Source organism: Bidens hawaiensis, unplaced genomic scaffold (genome assembly GCF_021521415.1).
Source record: "Bidens hawaiensis isolate Kalapana, Puna unplaced genomic scaffold, B.hawaiensis_p1.1 tig00024251_1, whole genome shotgun sequence".
In the NCBI taxonomy this organism is placed as follows: domain Eukaryota; kingdom Viridiplantae; phylum Streptophyta; class Magnoliopsida; order Asterales; family Asteraceae; genus Bidens; species Bidens hawaiensis.
Genome location: NW_027493819.1, coordinates 110,080 through 133,317, shown reverse-complemented (window position 1 = coordinate 133,317; position 23,238 = coordinate 110,080). Strand labels below are relative to the sequence as shown.

Below are 23,238 nucleotides of genomic sequence, written 5' to 3'. Positions count from 1 at the left end.
CTGTATGGATTGTACGTGAATATATAATTCATCGTATTGAATATGCGATCAATCGATCGATAGTTATTGAAACCCGAACGAATCTAGGGTTCAATTATAGACGAGATATATAATATTTAGTGATGTTACGAAGCATTAATGCTTCGGGATAAGTAAAGTACGGCACAGGAAAAGAATTTCGATTTAATGGTACGACGATACGTTAAACGAAACCTTTAATACCAAACCGAGCAAGAGACGATCGATCAAGCCGAAAAAGATGCGCGATAATTAATGATATGATGTTTTAAGTCAATAAATGTCATGGTTTAAGTTTTTAAAGTTTTTAAATCGGTTTTATATAAATTTCATTTTTTAGCCGAAAAACGACCGTTTTAGCCTCGTTTTAAGCCGAATTAGACATTTAACTGAAAAACGAACTGAACCAGATTATCCAAAACATTATCCGGATTACGAGAATCCAAACATGTGGCCTAGGATGAAAAGGTGGGTCCCACCCCACCCTCTCAAAATCCCGATCGGACAAGGGTGTTCCCTTAGCCCTTCATTTTCTTTTTTTCATCAAACTACTCCAACAATCTTCAATCCTCTCAAGATCATGATCCAAAACCGAGAGTTTTTAGCAAGAAAACAAGGTAAATAATCGAGTTAATCACGTTTACATCTTTGTTTCTTGAGTTTGTTTGCAAGAAAATGAGGTTTCAAAGATGAAAACCGATTCTTGCATGATCAAGTGATGTATACGGGTTATACAAGGGATCTTGGTCCAAGAAAGGAGTTAAACGAATCAAAAACGAATTTTTACGGTTAAATCTTTGTTTTTGAATCATAACTGAAACCATGAAAGAAATGGCTTGATCGTGAGTGTAACTTGCTTGGTATTGTGGTATGTTGGTTGTAGGTTCTGTGTTTAGTGGTAGATAAGGCGTAAAAGACGAGTTTGTAGCTTGTAGTGGCGGAAAATGAAATGTATATTCGGTTTATGTTCGGTTTTGGAGATTTGGACAGATTGTTGATGCTTTAGAGTTAGGTCATGAAATTTTACAGAGGTGTTAAACACATGAAAATATGAGTTCTGTGAATTTTTGGTAATTTTTGGATAAAGGATGAATATTTGGTGAATTTAATGCTCGGTTTTGGCCAAAAATGGTGAAAAATAGTTAAATATCATGAAAAATTCTGTAAAATTGCAGATAAGCTTTTTATATCATGTATAAGTCACACACAAAATTTGAGGTCCGTTGGAGAAGTCTAAGTAGGCTTTTCGGTTAAACGAGTTCTAGGGTTTTCTAGCTCGGTTTTAGTGAAAATGGCATGTAAAGGAAGATTTTGGTTCTGGAGAAATTACAGGGGACTATGTGGATGGCAGGGGACATCCAGGAAAAATTTGGGATTTTTCTAAGATCGTTTGGTATTTACGACATATTTAGTGTTTAAATGGTGTTTAAAAATAGATAAATAAATTTTAAATATAAAAATTAATTCTGGAAATATTTTTATAAAATTCCCCACTGTCAAAAAGTGACTTGTGCAAAATTTCAAGATCCGAGACAAAACGGATAATTATTTGTGCAAAAACAAACTTTTAAAGTTTTAAAACGCGTAAACCGGCAAAGTTCGTCTAAACGAACTGACTGGTGTATAAAAACCCTAAAAATGAACTATTTTCATATAATTGAGTTAAACAAGTAAAAATGAATCATCCGAAAATAATTCGGATGATTTGGGTATTTTTAACCGATTTAACAGTTTCCGGTACGCCAAAGACGGAAACGGGTCCCGCGGCCAATCGGGGCGTCTAAACCGAGCTCTAATTTCACATCTTTAATTAAATTATCAGTCAACCACTACTTTCGGGTCGTGTGTGACCAAACTCATTTTTGAAACGTAAAAACGGATAACCGTGCTAGGCACGCAAAACGAGAAAAACGACTAATAGTAGTTGTGACCATGGAACTCTAAACGATATCACAATCTGAGTCCGGAGAAGTGTTTCTGGGTTAACCTTGCCCCCAGAACGGGTACAGTGCTGGGTTAACAGTGTCCCCAGATGTACCGGTTAACTTGGTTAAAGTTATATTAATATGAGTGTATAGTAACGATCGTAGGGATCATATTACAGATTGGACGTGTTAACTGATAATGATTGTTGTTACCTGCTTGCATGTGCTAAGGTGAGTTTCACGAGCCCCTTTTTCTGAATAGTTTTCAAATATTTTCCCGGGGCGGAAAGCATGTTACTAATAAAATGTTTAAGTACATACTGAACGCATGGATTTGCGTGTATTTATAAATATTTGATTATACGGGAATCGTACGGAATGGGTACAGTACTGGGTTAACAGTGTCCCCAGATGTCCCTAGAAGTGTTTCTGGGTTAACATTGTCCCCGGAATGAGTACTGTACTGGGTTAACAGTGTCCCCAGACAGAGGTTTCGCTTGTGGGCTCAGCATAATTACATCGTAATTCTGGGTTAACATTGCCCCCGGAATGAGTACGGTACTGGGTTAACAGTGTCCCCAGATAATATTATATTTTGATATGGATTTATCATGGTTTACTCAAATTGTGAAACTCACCAACTATTCGTAGTTGACCCGTTTTCTCACATGCTTTTCAGGTACAACTAAGATGAAGTGATTGCTTACGTGCTAAGTGCTTGATGTGTGTAAGATTTGCGTGCGGGATGTTAGGATACATTATAATAAATAGAATTATGTATCGTATTGTATGTTGTGTGTATCACCTAGACGGTAATGAAATACGAGATAATGTAATTTGAAGTATATTAATGTATTCAGTTTTCTTTATAAACAATGTGGTTGATATCAGAGGTGTCTGTCGCACCCCGTTTACGTTTTCGCTGCGGTTACGGGGTGTTACAATAACCTACATGTAACACCCTGAGATTAGGCAAAGACACTATTGAAGTGACATAATATTTAATCTATTTCATCAAATTACAAGTTCGCATTTTGTCTGAAATTCAATAATACATCGAATAAACTAACATATATATTTAAATAATATCCTAAAGATTTCACTAAGTTTTCTTCTAATCTTCAATGATCCTTAACCTTCAAGACGTTTAAAATAATATATTAATGTAAAAAATAATGTTGGTGATAGTTCATAATGTTTATATATGTATATATTATAAAAATCAAAATTAATGTGTCAAGATGTGACATCTCAATCACAAAGTATAAAAGAAAATAAAAACATGATTTTACTGTTCGCTTGACATTAGCTAAATCTACTAAAACTCCTGTTTCTAAACTACTAGGGGTAAAGATGTGAACTACCGTGCGTTCCAACACAAGTTGAGGAATTAGGCGGCGAAGGTACGACCTGTCCGACCCTCCCACTTTGAGTTTGTGTTTGATTTTGTGTACCAATCACCATAAAACAATAATCGCCTTGCACGTATATCACATAATTCACAAGACATATGATATAAAACAAGTACATACTAGACACATATTTGAATTTATTTTACAATCATGAAACATGAAATAAAAATGAAAATTTGTAACGTGCTACACCCTAAAATATTTAAAGTATATAATAGGGGTCATGAAAACTCATATGATAAGATAAAGCGAGTGAAAGATGGATTAAGCACTTAAGTGAGCTGAATAGAATGAGTTCGGTTTGAGGCTAATCCTAGTAAATAATTATAGGTTCGATACAATGCTCATGGAGAAGGGGAAAAATGAGTAAAAGAAATGAGTTAGGTTCAAAGTTTGAAGTTTTGAAGACTTGAAAGAAAGATATATATTTTATTATAAATAGTTATTATATTTTTGTCGTATAACTTTTAAGTTGGTAAATTTTAGTTTTGATCTAAGAATTGGGTTTCAATAATAATTAGTCATGTTTATAAGTTCGACTTGTTTAAAAAAAAAAACCAAAACGAGCCTAAAAAGTAAGAAAACGAGTTTAAGCGAGTGGTTCGTTTTTGGTTAGACCCGAACCCAAAAAAACTTTATGTTAGGTTTGTTTATGACATGGAAAAAATGTTATATTTTTATTAAGACTTGGAGAGATATGTTTTAAGATGTTATCTGCACGAAATATCCAAAACTTTGACCAGAATGAAACATAAGTGAGCCGAGTTTGTTTTTTATGAACTAACATTATTGTCATATTATTTTCAACCAGACATTAAGTTCTAAACAAATGAAGCATGCAAAATATAATACAATGTACCACAAGTACGAAACTAAGATTGGAAGAAAAAACTTGAAACTTGATTTGATTTGACTTTTGAAAGTCAAACTGTGCAAGAATATCCCAAATGATAGCTAGGATGATTTTGAGTGAGAAATTAAGTTGTGGCTAAGAATTTACAACAAGGAAGTAGTCATTTTATAGGATTGAATTTGTTTATTACAAGGCTTGACCGGATCTATTAGTCAAGGCTAGTCAAAAGGCATAAGACTAGCAAAATTATATGCAATTGAATGATCTTTGACCCGATTGATGAACGATAAAGATAATATAATAATAGGACAGGGTCTATGTACGTTGAGGGTTCTTGAACATTGATTAAATACAATAAAGGCACAAAAATACATGAAATAGAGTTTGCAAAAGAGTTCATGACATCGTAAATCTAAAGCGTAACAGATAAATTATAAACACGAATCATAAATTTAATAAAAGTCATATTTTTCTTAATAAATGTGGATCCAAATTAAATCAAAATTTTAATATGGGTCGGGTGTCACACCCCGACCAAAGGCGGCGGAACATGCTGGGATGTAACGATTGCCCATAAGCGCATGGCATTATTTAAAGCAACAATATTTAACAAACCCATTTAATTTCACAACATCGAAATGCCACATAACAATATTCATAAGACAAATATAACAGAATATAGCAAATCATATATTGATCATTTTACTAATATCCTAAAGGTCTTGATGACGTTTTCTCCACACTCCATAATCAACCTATATGCAAACCTGTAACATTTCATAAAATACAGTTTATCAACACAAAGGTTGGTGAGCAATTCATAGTTTTGAGCATATAAGTATATAATAAGAAAATCCACAATCTTGTATTGGAAACAATAAATAATAGCAATAATTTGGATAAAAGTGAGGTCACTAATAAGAATACATTAGTGACACCTTGCTATAAAGGTATGCCAAATAGTCTAGGATTTATAGTTATCGTTATTACGAATACATTAACGACACCTTGCTATAAGGGGATGCCAAATAGTCTAGGATTTATAGATCAACCAGCCAAAAGCAGTAAACACGTAAACACATGAGCATGTAAGCATAGAACACCAAATCGAGCATTTATTTAAGTAAAATATACAATAACCTTTGTGGTTTTAGACTCAAGTATAAAGCATTTAATTTGAATAAGTATGAAATGTCACCCCAAAACGAAAGATGGAAAACGAGGTATGAAAGTACTCACATTCAAGTATAAAACTTGATCGGTAAAAAATAGGAAATCGGAAAGATGGAGTTTAACGAGCAAAACCTAAATAAAAGGAAAAGCCTTGAATTAGAAAGGTTGTTTTAGGAAAACTTTAAAATACAAGATAAGAAATGTAAGCAATTAAAGTTTAAGGTTTAAAATGTAACTATTAAGAAATTTATAGAAATAGTCCTTTAAAATATAAGTTTGCTCGAAACCGCGTTAAAGTATGTAGCCTTAATTTTTACTCATTCTATGTTAAGTAATATGGTGGGTAAAAATGCAAGAATGCAAGTCCCTTTATAATATAGATACTAAAACGGGTTTTTTAACGAGTGTTCGGGTTGTTGGTTTGGGTCTTGATAATTAGTCAAAGCCAAAATCAACTTTCAAAAATGTTATGAGATAACTCATAAAAATTAAGTAAGACTTAACCAAGTATGTAGTTCTATTGTTTTAGAACTAACAACGTACGTTAAGCGAGTGTTCGGTTTTGTCGGTCCAAACTTTGTTATAAGATTATGTTGGATCCAACATTTCCAGTTCCTTAAGAAAATAAATAAAATCAGTTTATAAAGTATTTTTAAAGATTTATACAAGTCTTGATAGCTAAAAATACACTTGTGTGTCTTAAGCGAGTGAAAATCGGTTTAGTTCAGTTTGGCTCTGTTTCCATCTCACAATAAGTTCATAGATTGTTTCCACATGCCCATATATCAAAGAACTTGTATAATAATTTAAAAATGAAGATACTTAAGTTTTACAACCAAAAAGTTAATAATAAAGTCTTTAAACGAAAGTTCGGTTTTCGGTTCAGATCTTATTTCGCGTTAAGACCGAGGTAAGATTCTACAAACCCATAACCATAGAACTTATATAAATGATTTTAGAAACTTAAATCTAAGATAAAGCATGTTTATACAATTATTTGACAAAACAAGTAAACAAGTTCGGTTTACGGTTTGGAGCTATTTACGGTTAAACAGAGGCTAGTCTCTTCAAACCCATAACCATAGAACTTCATAAATATGATATACAAACTAAAATGAAAAGAAGTTAAGCATGGTTAGTAAGCATAAACAAGTTAGATAATTATGTATATATCAAGGACCACGTGAGTCCTCATGAAGCCTTACCTTACGAGGCCCGACACTTCACCGGCCGACACAGGAGAAATGACCACCAAAGGTAACAAGGGGTGTATATTATATATATGTTGTATAACAAGCTTCAAGTATTAATAAGAGTTAGTAAGTTAATTAAAATGAAAGACTATGGTTAATTTGACTTTGGAAGGTCAAACTACCAAGAACATGAAGAACAACCTTTAATATCTTTGAATTGAGAGAGAATTTGGAGTATGCGCAAGTGTAAAAATGAAGAAAATGGGTGTGTGTATATAGGGTAAGTTGAAATGGTCAAGCATAAAGGGTGCTGCATGAAAATGGGTTGGTTATAAACACAAGAAGCATAAAAAGCCAAAAAAAACGAATCTGCAGGTGTCTCTGGGCGCCGCGCGACCAGCCCCTTTGCCCTGGTCGCGCGGAGCGGCGTGTTTGGGGTGGGGTGGGTTGGCCCAGCTCGTCGTGCGTGGTTCGTTATGTGTCCCGGATGTTCGTTTTCGATGTAATTTGACCGTTTTAAAGGCGTTTTCGAATCCGTAAAAGGGGTTCTTCAAATTGAACAAATGAGAAGCTTTTAGTAACATAAAATCCTTTTATATATATGAAATGCTCGGGTTACAAGCGGTTCAGGTTTACATAATTAAACAAATACAAAAGTGACCCGAATTTGACGAATGTCACATCGGGTCTCAGGTTTAAGAATTGACAAATGTCACAATACACTCCCCATGTTGCTACAAGGGAGACGGGTTATCCATTATGGGATTCAGGAAGACCTTTGCTTTAACTGGACTTGACAAGCAAGCTAATAAGAACAAAATATCGTTAGTCTCACTGTATGAGGGCCTCACTTTGAATGTTGGATTCACTCATAAACACAGTTCTAAATATCATAGTTAATTAAAACCTTCGCGAAATAATAATAATTATAGTCAACCATTCAGTACAAACATCCATAACTTGTCTTTTAAAAATATAACATAATATATAATATCAAATATCATAACAGATCTTCAGATGCTAGTCTCTTTCAATCCTACCATGTGTCTCTCTCAAGCCAGCTGTTTCAGACGATTAACCTGCGTGCATTCTAAAAGTCAGCTATGCTGAGTGAGTTCTATTTAATCAGACGACATGCAATACATTCACATACTTACATATGCACCCGAAGGTACATACCTTCATATTTACTTACATACTTACATACATATGTACTTTCATTCTTTTCCTTTATACTTACATACATACTTTCACTCATACATATACTTTTTAAAGAGCATTCCGCCCTATAACCTTCGCCGAAATTATTAGGGTCGGTTCCCTACATTCTCCGACATTATTAGGGTCGGTTCCCTACATTCGCCGTCATTATTAGGGTCAGTTCCATTTTCTAGCTATACCTTCCACACCTTTCTATACATTCATAACTATAATTTTCATTCGTTCATACATCATTTATACATCATATATATATCATTCATATCTTTAAACTATCCATTGACGGTACATGCAATATCCGAAGATCGTTCATGCATCGTCAAGCATTCATTCATACATAAATCATATAAGACATACACTTACTACTTAAGGTAAGTGTATTAACTAATCACATCGAGTATGCACACAACCCCGAAAACATAACAAGGAATGGGGCTAGAAACTCACCTGAATGCGGTTACGTGCACGACTAACTATATAACATTACACGTATCAATTAACTATCACTACCCATATCGCGTTTCTAGTCTAATTATAACCCTCAACTAACGGGGGTCCGGGGGCAGCGCCCCTGGCAGCGGGGTTCTAGGGGCGGCAGCCCCTAGCAGGGTCCAAGGGGCAGAGCCCCTGGCTGGGGTCGAGCCGCATTTTTCCATTAACCGTCTTAACACATTTTTCATTAGAATTCTAAATTATTATTTTATTTGCTAACTTAAAAAGTTCTAGGGCTTCTTTGTAATTATTTAATTTAATTCTAAGTCCAGGGACCTTTCTGTCATTCATTCAAACTTTCAATTCGTCCCAGTCCCTTAACGAATGAGGTTCATAACGAATGAACCCATTCGTTACTTCATAACGAATGAACCTATTCGTTACTTCATAACGAATCTGCCTTAATGACGAATTCACTATTATAACGAATTGGACCTTATAACGAACCAGTCCTCATAACGAATTGGACCTTATAACGAACCGGTCATCATAACGAATTGGACATTAACGAATGGGGCTAGTTCGTCATTCTTTCTTTAACGAATTACTCACGAATTAAGACTAGTTCGTTAAACTCCCGCTAACGAATTAAGATTCGTTCGTTAAGTAACCGTTAACGAATTAGGTTTAGGTCAGAGAATGTCCGGACATTCTCTAACATTACCCTAACCTCGTACCCACTTTCCGGCGCCGTCGACCCCGGAAAACCGGGATCTCGCTGGAAAAGCGAAATCTCGCTTGTTTTCCACCGTTTTTCGTCCTGTTCGATCCAGATCTGAGCTAAGGTGACCCCTAGGCTCATCTTTTGCTCGGTTCATACCCGATTTCACATGAATCCCTTGACTTTAACGGTTTAAAGGTGTCAGCTCGTCGTTTCGCGACTAGATCTAGCGGGTTTGGATTTATACAATATCATACTATCATTACCTCGGGTTGATGCTCGGGTTTCTTGGTGATTTCGGCTAGAGAGAGGAAGTAGGATGAGAGAGAGCTAAGTGTGTGTTTTGGTGGTGTAAGGAATGATTGAAATGGATGGATTAATGCATAATTATTATTTATATATTATGGGTCTGGGCTTAAGCCCATGGTCTTTTCTCTCTTTCTTTGAAATCCAAGTCCATTACCCATTTTATTTAACCCAACACAAGCCCAACTCATACTACTTAATATTATTATTAACCGAAACGAGAAAACGGTGTAAGACCCCGTTACCGGTGCCTCACATCTGGGCATTGGATTTAATCATCAACATAGTTCTAATAATCAGAGTTAATAAAAACATTCGCGGAATATAGAAACTTTCAATAAAACATACATACTTATCCATAACTTGTCTTAATAAACATATTGTCTTTAAAACATAAACTATTAAACGTCTTTGGGTCTTCCGATGCCAGCCTCTTCTTCAATGCCACGTGTTCCCCTCAAGCGAGATGCCTCATCCTACTCACCTGCGTGCATACTAAAAGTCAGCTATGCTGAGTGAGTTCTAGTTAATCATGCATCATACAATACATACATACTTACATACTTCATTTATACTTTCATACTTCATTTATACTTTCATACATTCGTTCATTCTTTCATACTTTCATTCACACTTACTTACATTCATATCTTACGTTATAAAGAGCATTACGCCCTACTTCCTCGAGTATTATTAGGGCCCGGTTCCCTCTTTCCTCGGGTATTATTAGGGACCGGTTCCCTCTTTCCTCGGGTATTATTAGGGCCTGGTTCCCTCTTTCCTCGAGTATTATTAGGGCCCGGTTCCCTCTTTCTTCGAATATTAGTAGGGTTCGGTTCCCTAGTTCTCGAATATTAGTAGGATACGATTCCCTCTTCGTTACCATACAACCATACCTTTCCTCGAATATTATTAGGGTTCGGTTCCCTCTTCATTACCATACATCCATACACTAACCTTCTTTTATTAACTTCATAGCATTCATACATATAAGCATACACATCATACTTACCTTATACATAGCATTACAACCTGACAATACGTGCCATATCCGAAGATCGTTCACGTACCGACAAGCAATCATTCATACATTTCACATCATCACATAAGCCATACACTTATCACTTAGGATAAGTGTATTAACAAACACATCGAGTATGCACACAGCCCCGAAAACATAACACAAAAATGGGGCTAGAAACTCACCTGGATCCTGCTGCGTTCGCCGTTAATTGTTATCCCCTTCTTTAATTGAGCACGGCTAACTGTTAAATATATATATTTTTTTTGTTAATTAACCTTTTACTTGATTAAGTTGGTGTTTTAGTTAACCAACATGCTCCTAAGTTGGGCTTGTTTGTTTAGATTGGTTATGGGCTTAAGGTTTGTGGATCTAGTTAAGTCAGGCCCAACTTTCCATTAAAGCACCTAGGCCCAACTGGGTTCAGGCCCAACCGGAATTGGGTCAACCGAGAACTCTTGGTAGAGGACCTATGTTGACCGAGATCTCCTGTTTGACCGAGATCCCAGGTTTGACTGAGAACGTTGGTTGACCGAGATCTTATGTTGGCCAAGATCTCCCCTTTTTAGCCGAGAACTCTTTTCTGGCCGATAACCCCTGTCGACCGGGTTCTCGCGTTGACCGAGAACTGAAGGTTGAGGTTCAGGTCACCGAGAATCCCTTGTCTGATGCATATAGCCCATATTTTCATTCTTTAAAATCCATTTTAGGTTATACTATGGTTAATAACTCCCTATTTCTCAGGTTCCTTAACCGTTTTACATTTGCTAATATTCCATTATCAAAATCTAGTTCGTTTTTAGCATAAAGCTCGAACCTTCAACCATAAAACGTTCTTTACTAGATCTAGGGTTTCCTTTATGAACAGAATCTAACCATAAGTCCATTACGTCCACTTTAATGATCAAGTTTGCTACTTTAGGAAACATTTAGACTCGATCTACTCTAGGATTTAGTTTCATGGCTAACCGTTCATAAAAACATAAACTTTAAGGTTAAAGCCCATACCTTTAATCGTATTTAAGCTTCGCGTTAGCTTGTTTATGAACTATGATCTCGTATCTATCTTGTATATGAAGATCTATCTATGCTTGACTTGATTTCGGTCTCGGATCCCTTCTTTCTCTCTTGTGGCCGTATGTAGTATGATGTGTGTGTGTTTTAAGGTGTATACAGAGAATAAGATGGATGGAAATGGAAAGATTTAGGGTTTAAGGGGTATTTATACTCCCTTAAGCCCATGGACCTAAGGCCCATCTTTCCTTTTTAGTCCATGATTAGTTCCATCTAATTAGCCTGATACCTTTCCACCTTTATTATTTTATTATTTCTTTAACAACTTAAGTAAGCTTGTCTTTTATTCGAAATAATATATAAAATATTATTATTTGAAATTTTGGGATGTTACAAAAGGGATGTTACATTCGGTGTGAAAATCTGTGGGGGTTTCTTATATGATAAGATAATCACGAGGACAATAGTAAAGAGTGAAAGTGAGTCATGAGAGAATGAATGTTAAATTTGGAGATTGCAATGTATTTAAGTAGTTGTGAGTGAATGAAAGGAAAAATTATAATAAACAAGGATTATTTAATTAAATATTTAATTAGATTGAATTAAATATGTGGAATGAAGCCAATGATTTCTAGTCGAAGTGGTTCTGATGAGACACCTAGAGACTTTAATTAGATAATGGGAAGGTCTTGAGTTCAAGGTCTACTTGAGACAAAATATTAGGAGGTTTCAGACATGCCATATGGTTTTCTCACCTAGAGGTGGGCATAAGAATTAGTTACTTGAACCGACCCGAAAATCGAGCAGGTTTAAAACCAGTTACGTGGAAGCCAGTTTAGAACCTATTGAAACCGTATGTTCGAAACCAGTTTGTAATTCTCTCCACTGAAACCGGTTAACCAAACCGAAACCAACCGAAATCGGTTAAAACCTGAAATGAAACCAATTAAATCCGAACTGAACCGATCATAAACCAGTTTTGATTTTGAGTTTTGTTAATCTAACTGAACCGGTTACAACCCAAAATGATTTGTGTATCTCTATTCTCACATATATGAAATAAAGACAATCAGATGCATTAGTGACCTAACTCGTTAGTGATTAGCACGTTCTAGAAGAGGATATGTGAAATGAAATGTGGTAGATATTTGTTTTTATAAAAGAAAAATGAGTTTAAAGATAAACATAGTTTGGTAATGAACCCCTGACACGTCAGCAAGAGCTGCCAAGTGGAATAATCCCCGTGGAAATCAGCAGCGGTGACGAAACTAGTAGATATCGTGAGTGAGTTTATAATTATTACCGAGAAAAATAAATTAATCTTGAAATGAATACTTGTGATTGCATAGTATGTATATATATTAGGATTTAGGAGTAGTGTTTTTGATCAACCGAAACCGAAACTCAACAGTTGATAATTGAAATTCAACTGAAACAACTAACTCTTACTAACGCCTTGATTTCATGTATATAACCTGTCTATTTTTCAAGTATACTTTTCTTCTTCATTTTCATTGTTTCTTGTGTATCTTTTGGTGCACCAATTTGCTGATTAATTACAAAAGATAGGCACGCTTTTTTGAAGAATCTGTAACGGATCTTATGCTGCTACTCAATTTCGAAAACTGGAACCCAACACTTTGTTACTGTCTGGTGAGTTATAAGCATCCAGCAATGTGAATTTGGAGACTGTATTAGGGTTTGGTTTTGACGGTTTTTAGTTTAAACCGTGAGCCAAAGCGATAGTATCGGTTTTTGATCAACGTAAATCGAAACCGAACCGTTGATAAATTAGGTTTGGTTCCAGCTTGGTTTAGTCTTATCAGTTTTCAGAAGTATACTTTTGTTCTTCATTTTCAATGTTTTTGTGTATCTTTTGCAGTGTTGTAGAACTCGTTAGTCGGGCGGTGGGGTACCGACTACCGTTTAGTTGGGATTAATTGGATCGGAATTTTTATATATAATCCGGAAAAATTACATATTAAAGTTCACATAGTAAACCTAACAAATCAATGAGAAAGATCAATAACTGCGATTAGCGTTTTAAAACTACGGTCCGATTGCCTTTCAGAAATTGAAAGAAAAAGAAAAGTCTGATTTGGGTCGATTTGGGCTGACTAGTGATTAGTTGCACCGATTAGCTGAAAAAATAATCAGTAACCTACCGACTAGCAATTAATTACAAAAGATTCCTTTTTAATGATGTAGATACGTTTTTTAAAGAATCTATAACAGATGTTATGCTGTTACTCAAATGTTCATAGTTTTTTTTTTAAATGAGATGATGATTATTTGTTCTACTGGATCAAAACACTTTGTTACTGTTTGGTGAGTCGTAAGCATCCATCAATGTGGCATTGTGATGTCAATTTGGAATCTGTAAAATTCTGTTCTATCTGGTGTGGTTTCTTTAGTCTTCAAGAACTTAATTTATCGAGTATCATTTAAAAACTACAAATCTTGAAAGAGAAATTTATTTTATTCACCATGTTTTATTGTAACAGTGTACGCCACAAAATGATGAGGCTTCAGACATACGCGGGACTGAGCGTGTTTGCCACACTGGCAGTTATCTATCACGCCTTTAGTAGCAGAGGACAGTTTTACCCGGAAACAGTTTATTTATCCACTTCAAAAGTCTGTTTAGTGATCCTGTTAAACATGTGTTTGGTGATCATGTGCATCATGTGGCAACTAACTAAAAAGATATTTCTTGGTTCACTTAGAGAAGCCGAGGTTGAGAGATTGAATGAGCAATCATGGCGAGAAGTTATGGAAATTCTTTTCGCAATAACTATATTCCGTCAAGACTTTTCGGTTATGTTTCTTGCAATGGTTACTGCTCTTTTGTTCATCAAGTCTTTGCACTGGTTGGCTCAAAAGAGAGTTGAATACATTGAAACAACTCCAACTGTAACGATGTTGTCTCATATTCGGATTGTTTCTTTCATGGGATTCCTTCTTGTTGTGGACTGTCTTTTTTTGTATAACTCGGTGAAGTACTTGATACAAACGCGCCAAGCTTCGGTTTCTCTTTTCTTTTCGTTTGAGTAAGTTATTAATTCTTACGCCTTTTAGTGTTAATATTTGTTTCTTTTAGTACTTTTCTATAGCTTGTTTTTTGTTTACTTAATTTAGCTTGTTTTGTATTTACTTAATTTAGCATGTTTTGAAGGGATCTTAATAATTAGTTTCGATCAAGAAAGGATGCTATGACATCTTTCAGGAACAGCGAACTGCTAACTAGGGGGGTGTGCATGGGTTGGCTTTGGGCTTAAACCAAAACAAAAAACCGAAAATTCAGTTCTCCTAGTTTGGGTTTGGTTTCGGTTATTTTGGTTTTGCCATTTGGGCCTGAAGTTTTTTGGCTGAAAATAAAATTGGCACAAAGTAATGAATTTGGGCCTAAATCTTTTTGTTAATTAATGATTAGTTAATTGTTATACATTTCAGGTAAAAGATTTGGGTTACTCTGTTTCTATTAAGTTATATGATTCTAATTCCATAGCATTCACAATAAAAATGGAAATCCGTGAATTCGGTACAGTTCGGTCTTTTCTATTTTAATTACACATGAAACCTAACTGAAAAATTGTGTTTTACGAAAACAAAAATGCAAACCAGTGGGTTTTTGTTTGGGTTCGGTTTTTCTGTTACGAATTGTTATTTTTGATTTCATGCACACCCATGCTCTAACATATCTACTCAGTTTAGCTTGTTTGAAGAGATCTTAATAATTAGATTTTATATCATGAGATGTTATTGCATCTGTTAAATTGCTGCTAATAATGTATTTTGGATGAATTCTGCATTTCATATTTGAAATTGTCAATACTCTTTATTGTTTTGTTATTTTGTAGAATATCATACATAACACATTATCTTCTTTGCAAACAAAGTGGTTTTTAACATTCTACCATGATTTCCTTAAAATCCAGTTCATACACTCACCGATTTTGAATAGTCATAAACATTTATGATTTTCAGGTACATGATATTAGCTACAACTACAATCTCAACTTTTGTCAAATACATTTTCTATGTAAGTGACATGCTTATGGAAGGACAATGGGAAAAAAAAGCTGTCTACACATTCTATTTGGAGCTTATACGCGACTTGCTACACTTATCTTTGTATCTCTGCTTTTTCCTAGTAATATTTGTGTAGGTACACCTAGCAGTTATATATCTCTGCATGCTTTTCTTCTATTACATAAAATTATAACATTTATTTACACTTTGGTTTATCCAGTAACTATGGTGTACCTCTTCACTTGATCCGAGAGCTGTACGAGACATTCAGAAACTTCAAGCTGCGAATCGCTGATTACATCCGTTATAGAAAGATCACATCAAATATGAATGATCGGTTTCCAGATGCCACACCAGAAGAGTTGAACGAGTTAGTTTTTTATAGCAGCTATTATTATTATTATTATTATTAACTTTTAGTGATGCATTATTATTATAATTATTATAATATGCAGAAGCGATGCAACCTGCATTATCTGCAGAGAAGAAATGACAGCAGCAAAAAAATTAGTCTGCGGTCATCTGTTTCATGTGCACTGCCTTCGGTCATGGTTAGAGAGACAACATACGTGTCCCACTTGCAGAGCACTCGTTATACCAAACGAGGGTGGGACCAGTTCATCACGGTCAAGATCAGGGGCTCAGCGACAAGGTAACAAAACTTTTACATTTTTCAAATCATGCTCGTTTTTTTATCCTTCTGAAACATATCACAAAGTTTGACAGTTTGGATTGTTTTCAGGAACAAACTCTGCAAATACATCGGGTCAAGATCGAACGGGTGATGGCGCAGGAAATGAGAATATTAGCCCACATCAAAAGAGAATCCAAGCTGCTGCTGCAGCCGCTTGTGTTTATCAGAAATCTTTTGTTTATCCTTCTCCAAGTTCTTTAACATGGTATGTACTATGTAGAATTCATGTTTGAACTCAGTTTGGTACCCGTGTTATTATAATTATAATTAGTATTTACATGACGTGTATTATGTGTAGGTCATCTGGATATGCTTTTCATCCCAACAAATCTACACATGGATCCGGCATTAACAATGGTGAACATAGCAATTCAGTGAATAGCAAAGGGAAGACGATGTCGTCATCATCTTTGTCGGTTTCGGGTGTTGACCAAAGTCAACATGGGATTGATCATAATGAAGTCAACAATTTACAATTGTAGACTTTGTTTGTATCTAGGACCCTTTTGTTTTGAATACACCAAATGAAGTCGCAGAACACCCTTGATATTTTCAAAGTATAACAGCCAATGATGATGCAGATTAGTTTTTTGTTTGTTATCTTTTAACATAGTTGTTTTACTACTTGTTAAGTCTTTTTAGCCTTTTTAATTGTTTTTTTCTAATTTCAAATGGTTGATAATAGGGATGACGGTATCGAAACAAGCATTTCGGTGTCGGTACAAAATTTTTAAGAAAATCGGGATTGGTGTATTTACTGAATTAAACCAGTACCATACCGGGCGTTTTTGGTACCAGTATGATTCACCACGACACCACCTCCGTCTACCGCTGCAATATCTGTCGCGCGTGGCCGCCTACATCCAAACTTCAAAATGACCAGATATCCATAGTTCGAATATCCGAAGTTTTTGAAAACCCATACATGTATCTCTAGTTGATAGGACAAACTGACCCGTTTAATTAAAAAGATAAAAAAGCACAAAATTTGATTATTGATTTAGTTCATTCTAAAGAACTTGGAGACTAAAGAAATCTGAATTGGTACGCTAATAAAATCAAAATGTTACACAAGCAAACATGCAATTACCAAAAACCCAAGTGCAATGCATCCACCATTATTACAAAGACAAATGTAATAAAGCTAAAATCTTTTGGTCTTTTCAGGTTTAAAAAAATGCAAAAAACACACCTAGTAAAGTTAACCTTACACTAAGACAAAACATTGACCAACAGATTTATAACAATGATAACAAAGTTAAAACTTAAAAGCAATAACTTTCATAACTTGAAGGTTTGATCAATCAACAAAAAACCCTCCTAGACCGAGATCATCATCAGGTCTCCCGAGATCCTTAAGCATGTACCCGGCATCATCAGTCTTGAAATCATTTCCATCCAAATCCTTCAGATCATATATAGTCGCCAATTCATCATAAATACCAGCATCTTCATTCACAGCCTCCTGTACAAAAACAGTAGATTAATACCATGAACATCAAATACGCACAAATAACTCAGTCTATTTAAAAGAAATAAACAAAAGCACTTACCTCAGGCACCCCCATAAACAAATCAAAGTCATCTAAAAACAGCAAGTCATCATTAGCAAGCATCTCATTGGCAGGCAGCACGCAACTAGAAGAACCTGGTTCATTAACAGATAATCCACATGGAACTTGAGCCACGGACACATTCATCGTAGCTGGACCTTTTTCTTTGTAACTTATAGGCTCGTTTGTGATAACAGACGGACCTAGTTCACTCAGCTTTGCTTTAGCTGGACCCTTTTGTTTGTGATCTATCAAGCTGGAAGCACCGAGTGAACCAAAAACTGCTTGAGAATCAAGGCTGCTGACCAAATCATCATTCCATTCATCTTCATTAAACGGTGCACCATACTGTGCACCGTTTTGTGGGCCTGTACCTCCTTTCTCAAATATCTTACAAAGCACATATGCATCCTGAAACCAAGAGATCAAAGTATTAGTTTTACAGTAATATTATTATTGTGGCTACGATGATATTAAAAACCGAGAAATATAATATAGTACCTGAACGATTCCTGCAGCAGCCAGCTGCTCGTCGCACATTCGGTATTCATACATTACCCAATTTGTTCTTTGCCCTCCCTTTCCTTTTCCAGCTTGCCCCAAATGAAAAATGAGTGTTTTTATTGTTGCAACAATTCTTTCATTATATTTGACCTTTCTGTCTAACCCAGTAGCTTTCCAGAACCCGGATTCGGTTGCACGATTGGATCTACCACCACTTGAGTATTTTTTTGATTTAGCGCAGAAGAAGTACCATTCGAGGTCTCCGCTTTTCATAGACGATTTGTCTGAAAATGAAACATAATAATATGTTTAGAAAGATATTTTATGTTACTTTTTACTTTACCAAACATAGCCAAAGACACATATTTTAACTGTATTCTTATTTAAGCTTTTATTATTTTAACTACACATGTATAGAACAGCCAGGCTATGCCTAAAATATACAATAATAATTCTTTAATTAGTGGTTAAAATTAAGAAAGCGTGTGAAAATAAGTCGACCCCTGATCTAGGTAGTCAACAACATAAAGCGCAATGTTATTATTGGAATATAAATAAAGAACCTAATGTAATTAGCAATTATAACCATAGTTTCATATTATCAGAATCAAAAGTTAAAACAAATCATCCAAAAAGATTATATAATAACAAATATTTACAGTGTCAAACAGGATCATATGGACTATTCATGATCAACTATCATACGTACTGATTTAGACCAAAGTAACGAACATATTTACACTAGAAGGCATCTACAGCGTTTGATAAACTTCTTTCATTATTTTAATGTGTTAGATAAAAATATATTTATATTTATATAATTTATGCATTTAAGAAAAGATTATTTACCTGGAAGATCCCACGGGCAGAACTCGTAAATGTTGACATCCGAAACAGCATTGAAAGTAAATTTCTTCCCCAATATCTTCCTCTTGAGGTAATACATCACCAACTCAACATCAGTAGGATGGAACCGAAATCCTGGCATAAGTGGCGCCATCATAAACTAATGAAACCTCGGACAAATATTATTTTACTCTAACCAATAACCAATAACAAATGATCTTGTGTATGTAACTATCTATCTAATAAACAAAAAGAATTTGCAAATGAATATCTATCAAGTCCAATGGCGAAAGAATATCCACCCAGAGCTCCCCAACTTCCCACGGTTCATCAAACGCGCATGAAATATTAACGAGATGTATGCGCAGGAGGTGTCAAAAGACATTTGTGTCCCCTGTAGATTCCCAAAGATTAATCACCTCAAACAACATAATAATAAAATCTGAATGAATGTAAAACTTAATACTGTTCTTGATCTCAACCAAGAAGATGGGTAAATTTATTATTGTTTTTTTTTCCAAAATCTTGAATTAAAAAGAAATCAAGAACTACAATCAAAACAAAACCCTGATATTATTTTGTTGGAAATCTTGAATTAACAAGTAATCAATACATTACGACCGGCCGATATACTTGTTTTTGGGTGGGTAGGGGGAAAACACGCTTGTGTCGACCTCACAGGAGTGTCCCCTCTTGTTGGGATTAGGGACACTGGATTTGTAGTAGGCCAGGCAGCATTGAAGGCAGCATCGGGCAAGGTTGCTAAACACGATAGAGCTTGTTTGGAGAATCAACACGTGTTTATTCGCCTTTGACACTTTTGGTTTCTTAGCTCCGGATGCCGTGGACCTTTTGAACAGGGTTCAGAAAGTTGTGTATCAGCCCATAAGAATCAAAACTTTGTTTTTAGTCGGATTGGATTTGCTATCTCAAAGGGGGTTGCGGCGCAGCTTGTTGCCCGCTTACCTGCCACTTCATTGTAAATCGTTTGGATGTTTCTATGAAATATAAAATCTTTTAAATCGAAAAAAAAAAAAATCAAGAAGATGGGTGCAACAAAACCCAGAAACTATATAGTTCCAAATCTTGATTCGATCGGTGTTAATGAGCAGAAAGTAAATCTTGAAAGGGGTTAAGATCAAGATTTGAAGAAAACCCTAAAAGGGTTTTGGGTGAAGATGAAATTAATAGCAAGAAACAGTGAAACAAGAAGATCGATTGATCGTAATATTTTGGAAAACAATAAAGAAAAGAAAGAAAGATTGATTACCGGAGAAGGATGAAGATGATGGAGGGTGGAGGAGAAACTGGGAGGAAGGAAGTAGTGAGAGTTGTGTTGTGAATGTCAATGTGAAAGGTGAGAATTAAATGAGAGGTTTGAGGTTTTATATAATATAAGGTTTAGTCTAAGGCTCATCCGGCCCAGCCCATGAAACCTTCTATCCAACTCAACAACTACACAACCCAAACCAATCCAAAACCCATAAATTCAATCTGAAACAAAAACCAACAGTTAAGTTTTATGTTTTTATAAAAGTGAACTAATGGTTTGGTTTTGGGTTGCATGAAATAAAAACCATACCGAACCGATAACATTTTTGTTCTTTTATTTTTTGTTTTAAGTTTTTTATAAGAATTTAATAAAATATGTAAATGTATTATAATCTGTTAGTTCATTATTTTCAACCAACTTTCTTTTCAGTCTAAAATGTTCAAGTTTAAAAGGTAAAATCGAAAAACCAAAATCGAACGGTTTCAAAAATCCAAAAACCAAAGTTTTGGTTTTCGGTCAAGTTTTAGCCCAAAACCGCACCATGCACACCCCTAATAAAAATAAAATAAATTAATAATACATATCTTTGAATGATGGTATTGGTGAGATCTCATTGTGATGGTGTACGAACGATGGTAGTGGGTGGTGGTGGTGGTGGACGGTGGTGCTGGACAGTGGTAGTGGTGGACGATGGTTGCAGACGGTAGTGGTGGCAGACAATGGTGGTGATGGATGGTGGACGGTGGTGACGGATGGTGAGTTGTGGTGGTGGTGGATGGTGGTGGTAGACGACAATGGTGGGTGGCGTTGATAGACGGTGGATGGTGGTGGTGGCGGACGAGGGGTGGCGGTGGTGGTGGACAGTGAGTGTTGGTAGCTTGTGATGTTTAACACTATGTAGATATTAGAAGTAGATTGACCAAGTATGCACCAAGAATAGTTCGCTCAAACGGTTTTTTTTAATAAAACGTCTTCGAAAAAACAAACTGTCTGCAAATGACAATGTTTGCGTGTGATATGCGCAGTGCAGACAAAAGAGCCCGCGCAAACCTTTTTTAAAAAAAACCATACAACACCTTATGTTCTATAGAACCCTGTAACCATTCTTGTTTGTTTTTCATAGTTGTTTGTAATAATTGAACTAGTTTTTCTACCCGGCGCGTAGCTGGTAAGCCCCAATCATTGAAACTCAGGCGTTGGTAAAACCAGAGAGTTGCGAAGATGAATCGACACGAATTTGGTCAGTAGCGATTGCGCTCGTATTGATAGAGACACTATTAGTAATATCTGACCGTTAAAACCCAAAAATTTAATTCGTCAAATTAACATATAAAAACATTAAATACAAGAAACAAAATATTTAAGAGATGTTTATTTGGCTATAATTTGTTTATTACTAATTAATTAATTTGTTTATTTATTAACAACTTGGATTTTCAAATTAATATTATATCCGTTACCCGACCCGCTTTTATATTCGGGAATCTTTACCAAGAAAATATCGCGTTATTCGAATTAATGTTATTATATTATTATTTATTTATTATATTTGTTTAATATATTACAATAACTTTGAACTATGTACATTTTTAGCCCTAAACAATACGTTTACCGATTTGTGTTTCCATCTTCATAGTTCATGGACTATTTTGCAAAATTATAATCCAATAACCCAAACTCAAAATCTGGATCCAAAACCGCATACCCGTGACCCGTTTACTTTGCTTGGACCCTAATTGTCGTCATAAACTTGGAAACTGAATCAAGAAGTTTGTTATCCTCACCAAATCCAGCCTACCAACACCTTTAATTATGTTAAAACGATCATACATCATACGTATTGCCTATTTGAACAAACCGCCAAAACCCGTCATTGATTAAACCATCTAAAACTGATAATAGTACAATTAAACAAGTCAGCAACTTCTCTGTGAACTGGCGATCATAACCCCCATATTTAATTTGAGTATAACAACCTCCTAGTTCATGTTCAAAGCTTCGTTCATGCCGTCCATTCGTCAATCATTTAGACCATTGGATTATCGTTGTTATAGGTGATTGATTATATGTATATGTAAACACTCGGATCTAGCACAGATCTAAGGTCTAATAACTATAAACGAATCTAGTTCATGATGCTCTATAATGATTATGTATTAATGTTATGTATTAGTATTAGTTATATAGATATGTGTATATATATATTATGTAAATATCAATTAAGATGAAGCTTGAGAGAACAATCGGGCAGGTTCGATACCTTAAACTCAAAACTTAAATTATGCAGAGGCTGAACCTCTTTAAATAGGAAGATGGGTCGAGTTCGTTACACATTCCGTAACAAACTAGCCACCCACTTCGTTACATTACATTAGATAAACAAACATAACGAACCACCCCCTGATTCGTTAAACATCCTTAACGAATCAGGAGGGAACTTAACTTATAGTCTACTTCGTTAAACATCCTTAACGAACTAGACCCTTCAACTAACGAACTAACTTAAATATAAATATCATTTACATTTAGTTAAACGATAAATACAAAACGATAAATACAAAGACAAGAGACGCAAAACCGTGTACTAACAGACACCTCCTCGTCTTGAGCTCTTTGTCTTTAATTTACTTGAAGTGCTTGCTCTGCCAATCTCTGCAGCTGTGAATACCATGTTCATGACACACACGAACAACATGTTGAAACTGCATTTCTCGGTCATAGTATTCACGGCGCTCAAATAAAATCTTATTCTTGAAAAGCACGTCATTGTCGGTCTCTGTCAAGTTCACGAGCCACATCGGATCGATGATCTTTATCAGCTCGGTCTTTGATCCTTTACCCAAGACAATAACGGCCTCGCCAGTTCGGTTGTCATAGTACCAGCGGTTGAAAGATAAATACATGTGTTGATTCAACGTCTTCACCGGCACACGCTTCATAGTCTTTGACGGATTTACCTTAAGAACCAACTTCCTCCAACCCGTCCTTGGATCAATCTCATTGATACGCTTGCGAGTTGAAACCTATGGCTTGAAAAATTTAAACCCATG

The 23,238-nt window shown here is 35.4% G+C and overlaps 2 protein-coding genes across 4 annotated transcripts; one reads left to right on the top strand and one right to left on the bottom strand.

Annotated features, from left to right (window-relative positions):
• Window positions 1–13,596: 13,596 nt before the first annotated feature.
• Window positions 13,597–16,636, top strand: LOC143568922 (ERAD-associated E3 ubiquitin-protein ligase HRD1B-like). The gene is made up of 6 exons (XM_077054953.1): window positions 13,597–14,336; window positions 15,274–15,450; window positions 15,539–15,688; window positions 15,774–15,970; window positions 16,061–16,217; window positions 16,311–16,636. The coding sequence occupies exons 1-6, from the start codon at window positions 13,774–13,776 to the stop codon at window positions 16,492–16,494; spliced, it is 1,428 nt and encodes a 475-aa protein (XP_076911068.1). The 5' UTR covers window positions 13,597–13,773; the 3' UTR covers window positions 16,495–16,636.
• A 425-nt stretch (window positions 16,637–17,061) lies between these two features.
• On the bottom strand, window positions 17,062–20,237 carry LOC143568919 (NAC domain-containing protein 78-like). Of its 3 annotated transcripts, XM_077054951.1 has the most exons (6): window positions 20,186–20,237; window positions 18,919–19,309; window positions 18,067–18,353; window positions 17,769–17,976; window positions 17,566–17,660; window positions 17,062–17,477 (listed from the first exon to the last, which is right to left on the bottom strand). In XM_077054951.1, exons 2-6 carry the CDS (start codon window positions 19,070–19,072, stop codon window positions 17,313–17,315), a joined length of 909 nt encoding a protein of 302 aa, XP_076911066.1. In that variant the 5' UTR covers window positions 19,073–19,309; window positions 20,186–20,237; the 3' UTR covers window positions 17,062–17,312. The 3 variants fall into 3 exon arrangements, with proteins under 3 accessions (XP_076911066.1, XP_076911064.1, XP_076911065.1); XM_077054949.1 differs by having other exon boundaries at window positions 17,566–17,976; XM_077054950.1 differs by having other exon boundaries at window positions 17,062–17,474; window positions 17,566–17,976.
• Between the last annotated feature and the right edge of the window lie 3,001 nt (window positions 20,238–23,238).

What these genes read in the sequence shown, in the direction of transcription:
- LOC143568919 (XM_077054949.1), bottom strand. Translation starts at nt 19,072, where the DNA reads ATGATGGCGCCACTTATGCCAGGATTTCGGTTCCATCCTACTGATGTT. An exon ending in CTGCCCGTGGGATCTTCCAG is followed by an intron (nt 18,354 to 18,918) that starts GTAAATAATCTT and finishes TTTCATTTTCAG; the next exon opens with ACAAATCGTCTATGAAAAGC. An exon ending in CTGCTGCAGGAATCGTTCAG is followed by an intron (nt 17,977 to 18,066) that starts GTACTATATTAT and finishes TCTTGGTTTCAG; the next exon opens with GATGCATATGTGCTTTGTAA.
- LOC143568922 (XM_077054953.1), top strand. Translation starts at nt 13,774, where the DNA reads ATGTTTTATTGTAACAGTGTACGCCACAAAATGATGAGGCTTCAGACA. An exon ending in TCTCTTTTCTTTTCGTTTGA is followed by an intron (nt 14,337 to 15,273) that starts GTAAGTTATTAA and finishes TATGATTTTCAG; the next exon opens with GTACATGATATTAGCTACAA. An exon ending in ACACCAGAAGAGTTGAACGA is followed by an intron (nt 15,689 to 15,773) that starts GTTAGTTTTTTA and finishes TATAATATGCAG; the next exon opens with AAGCGATGCAACCTGCATTA.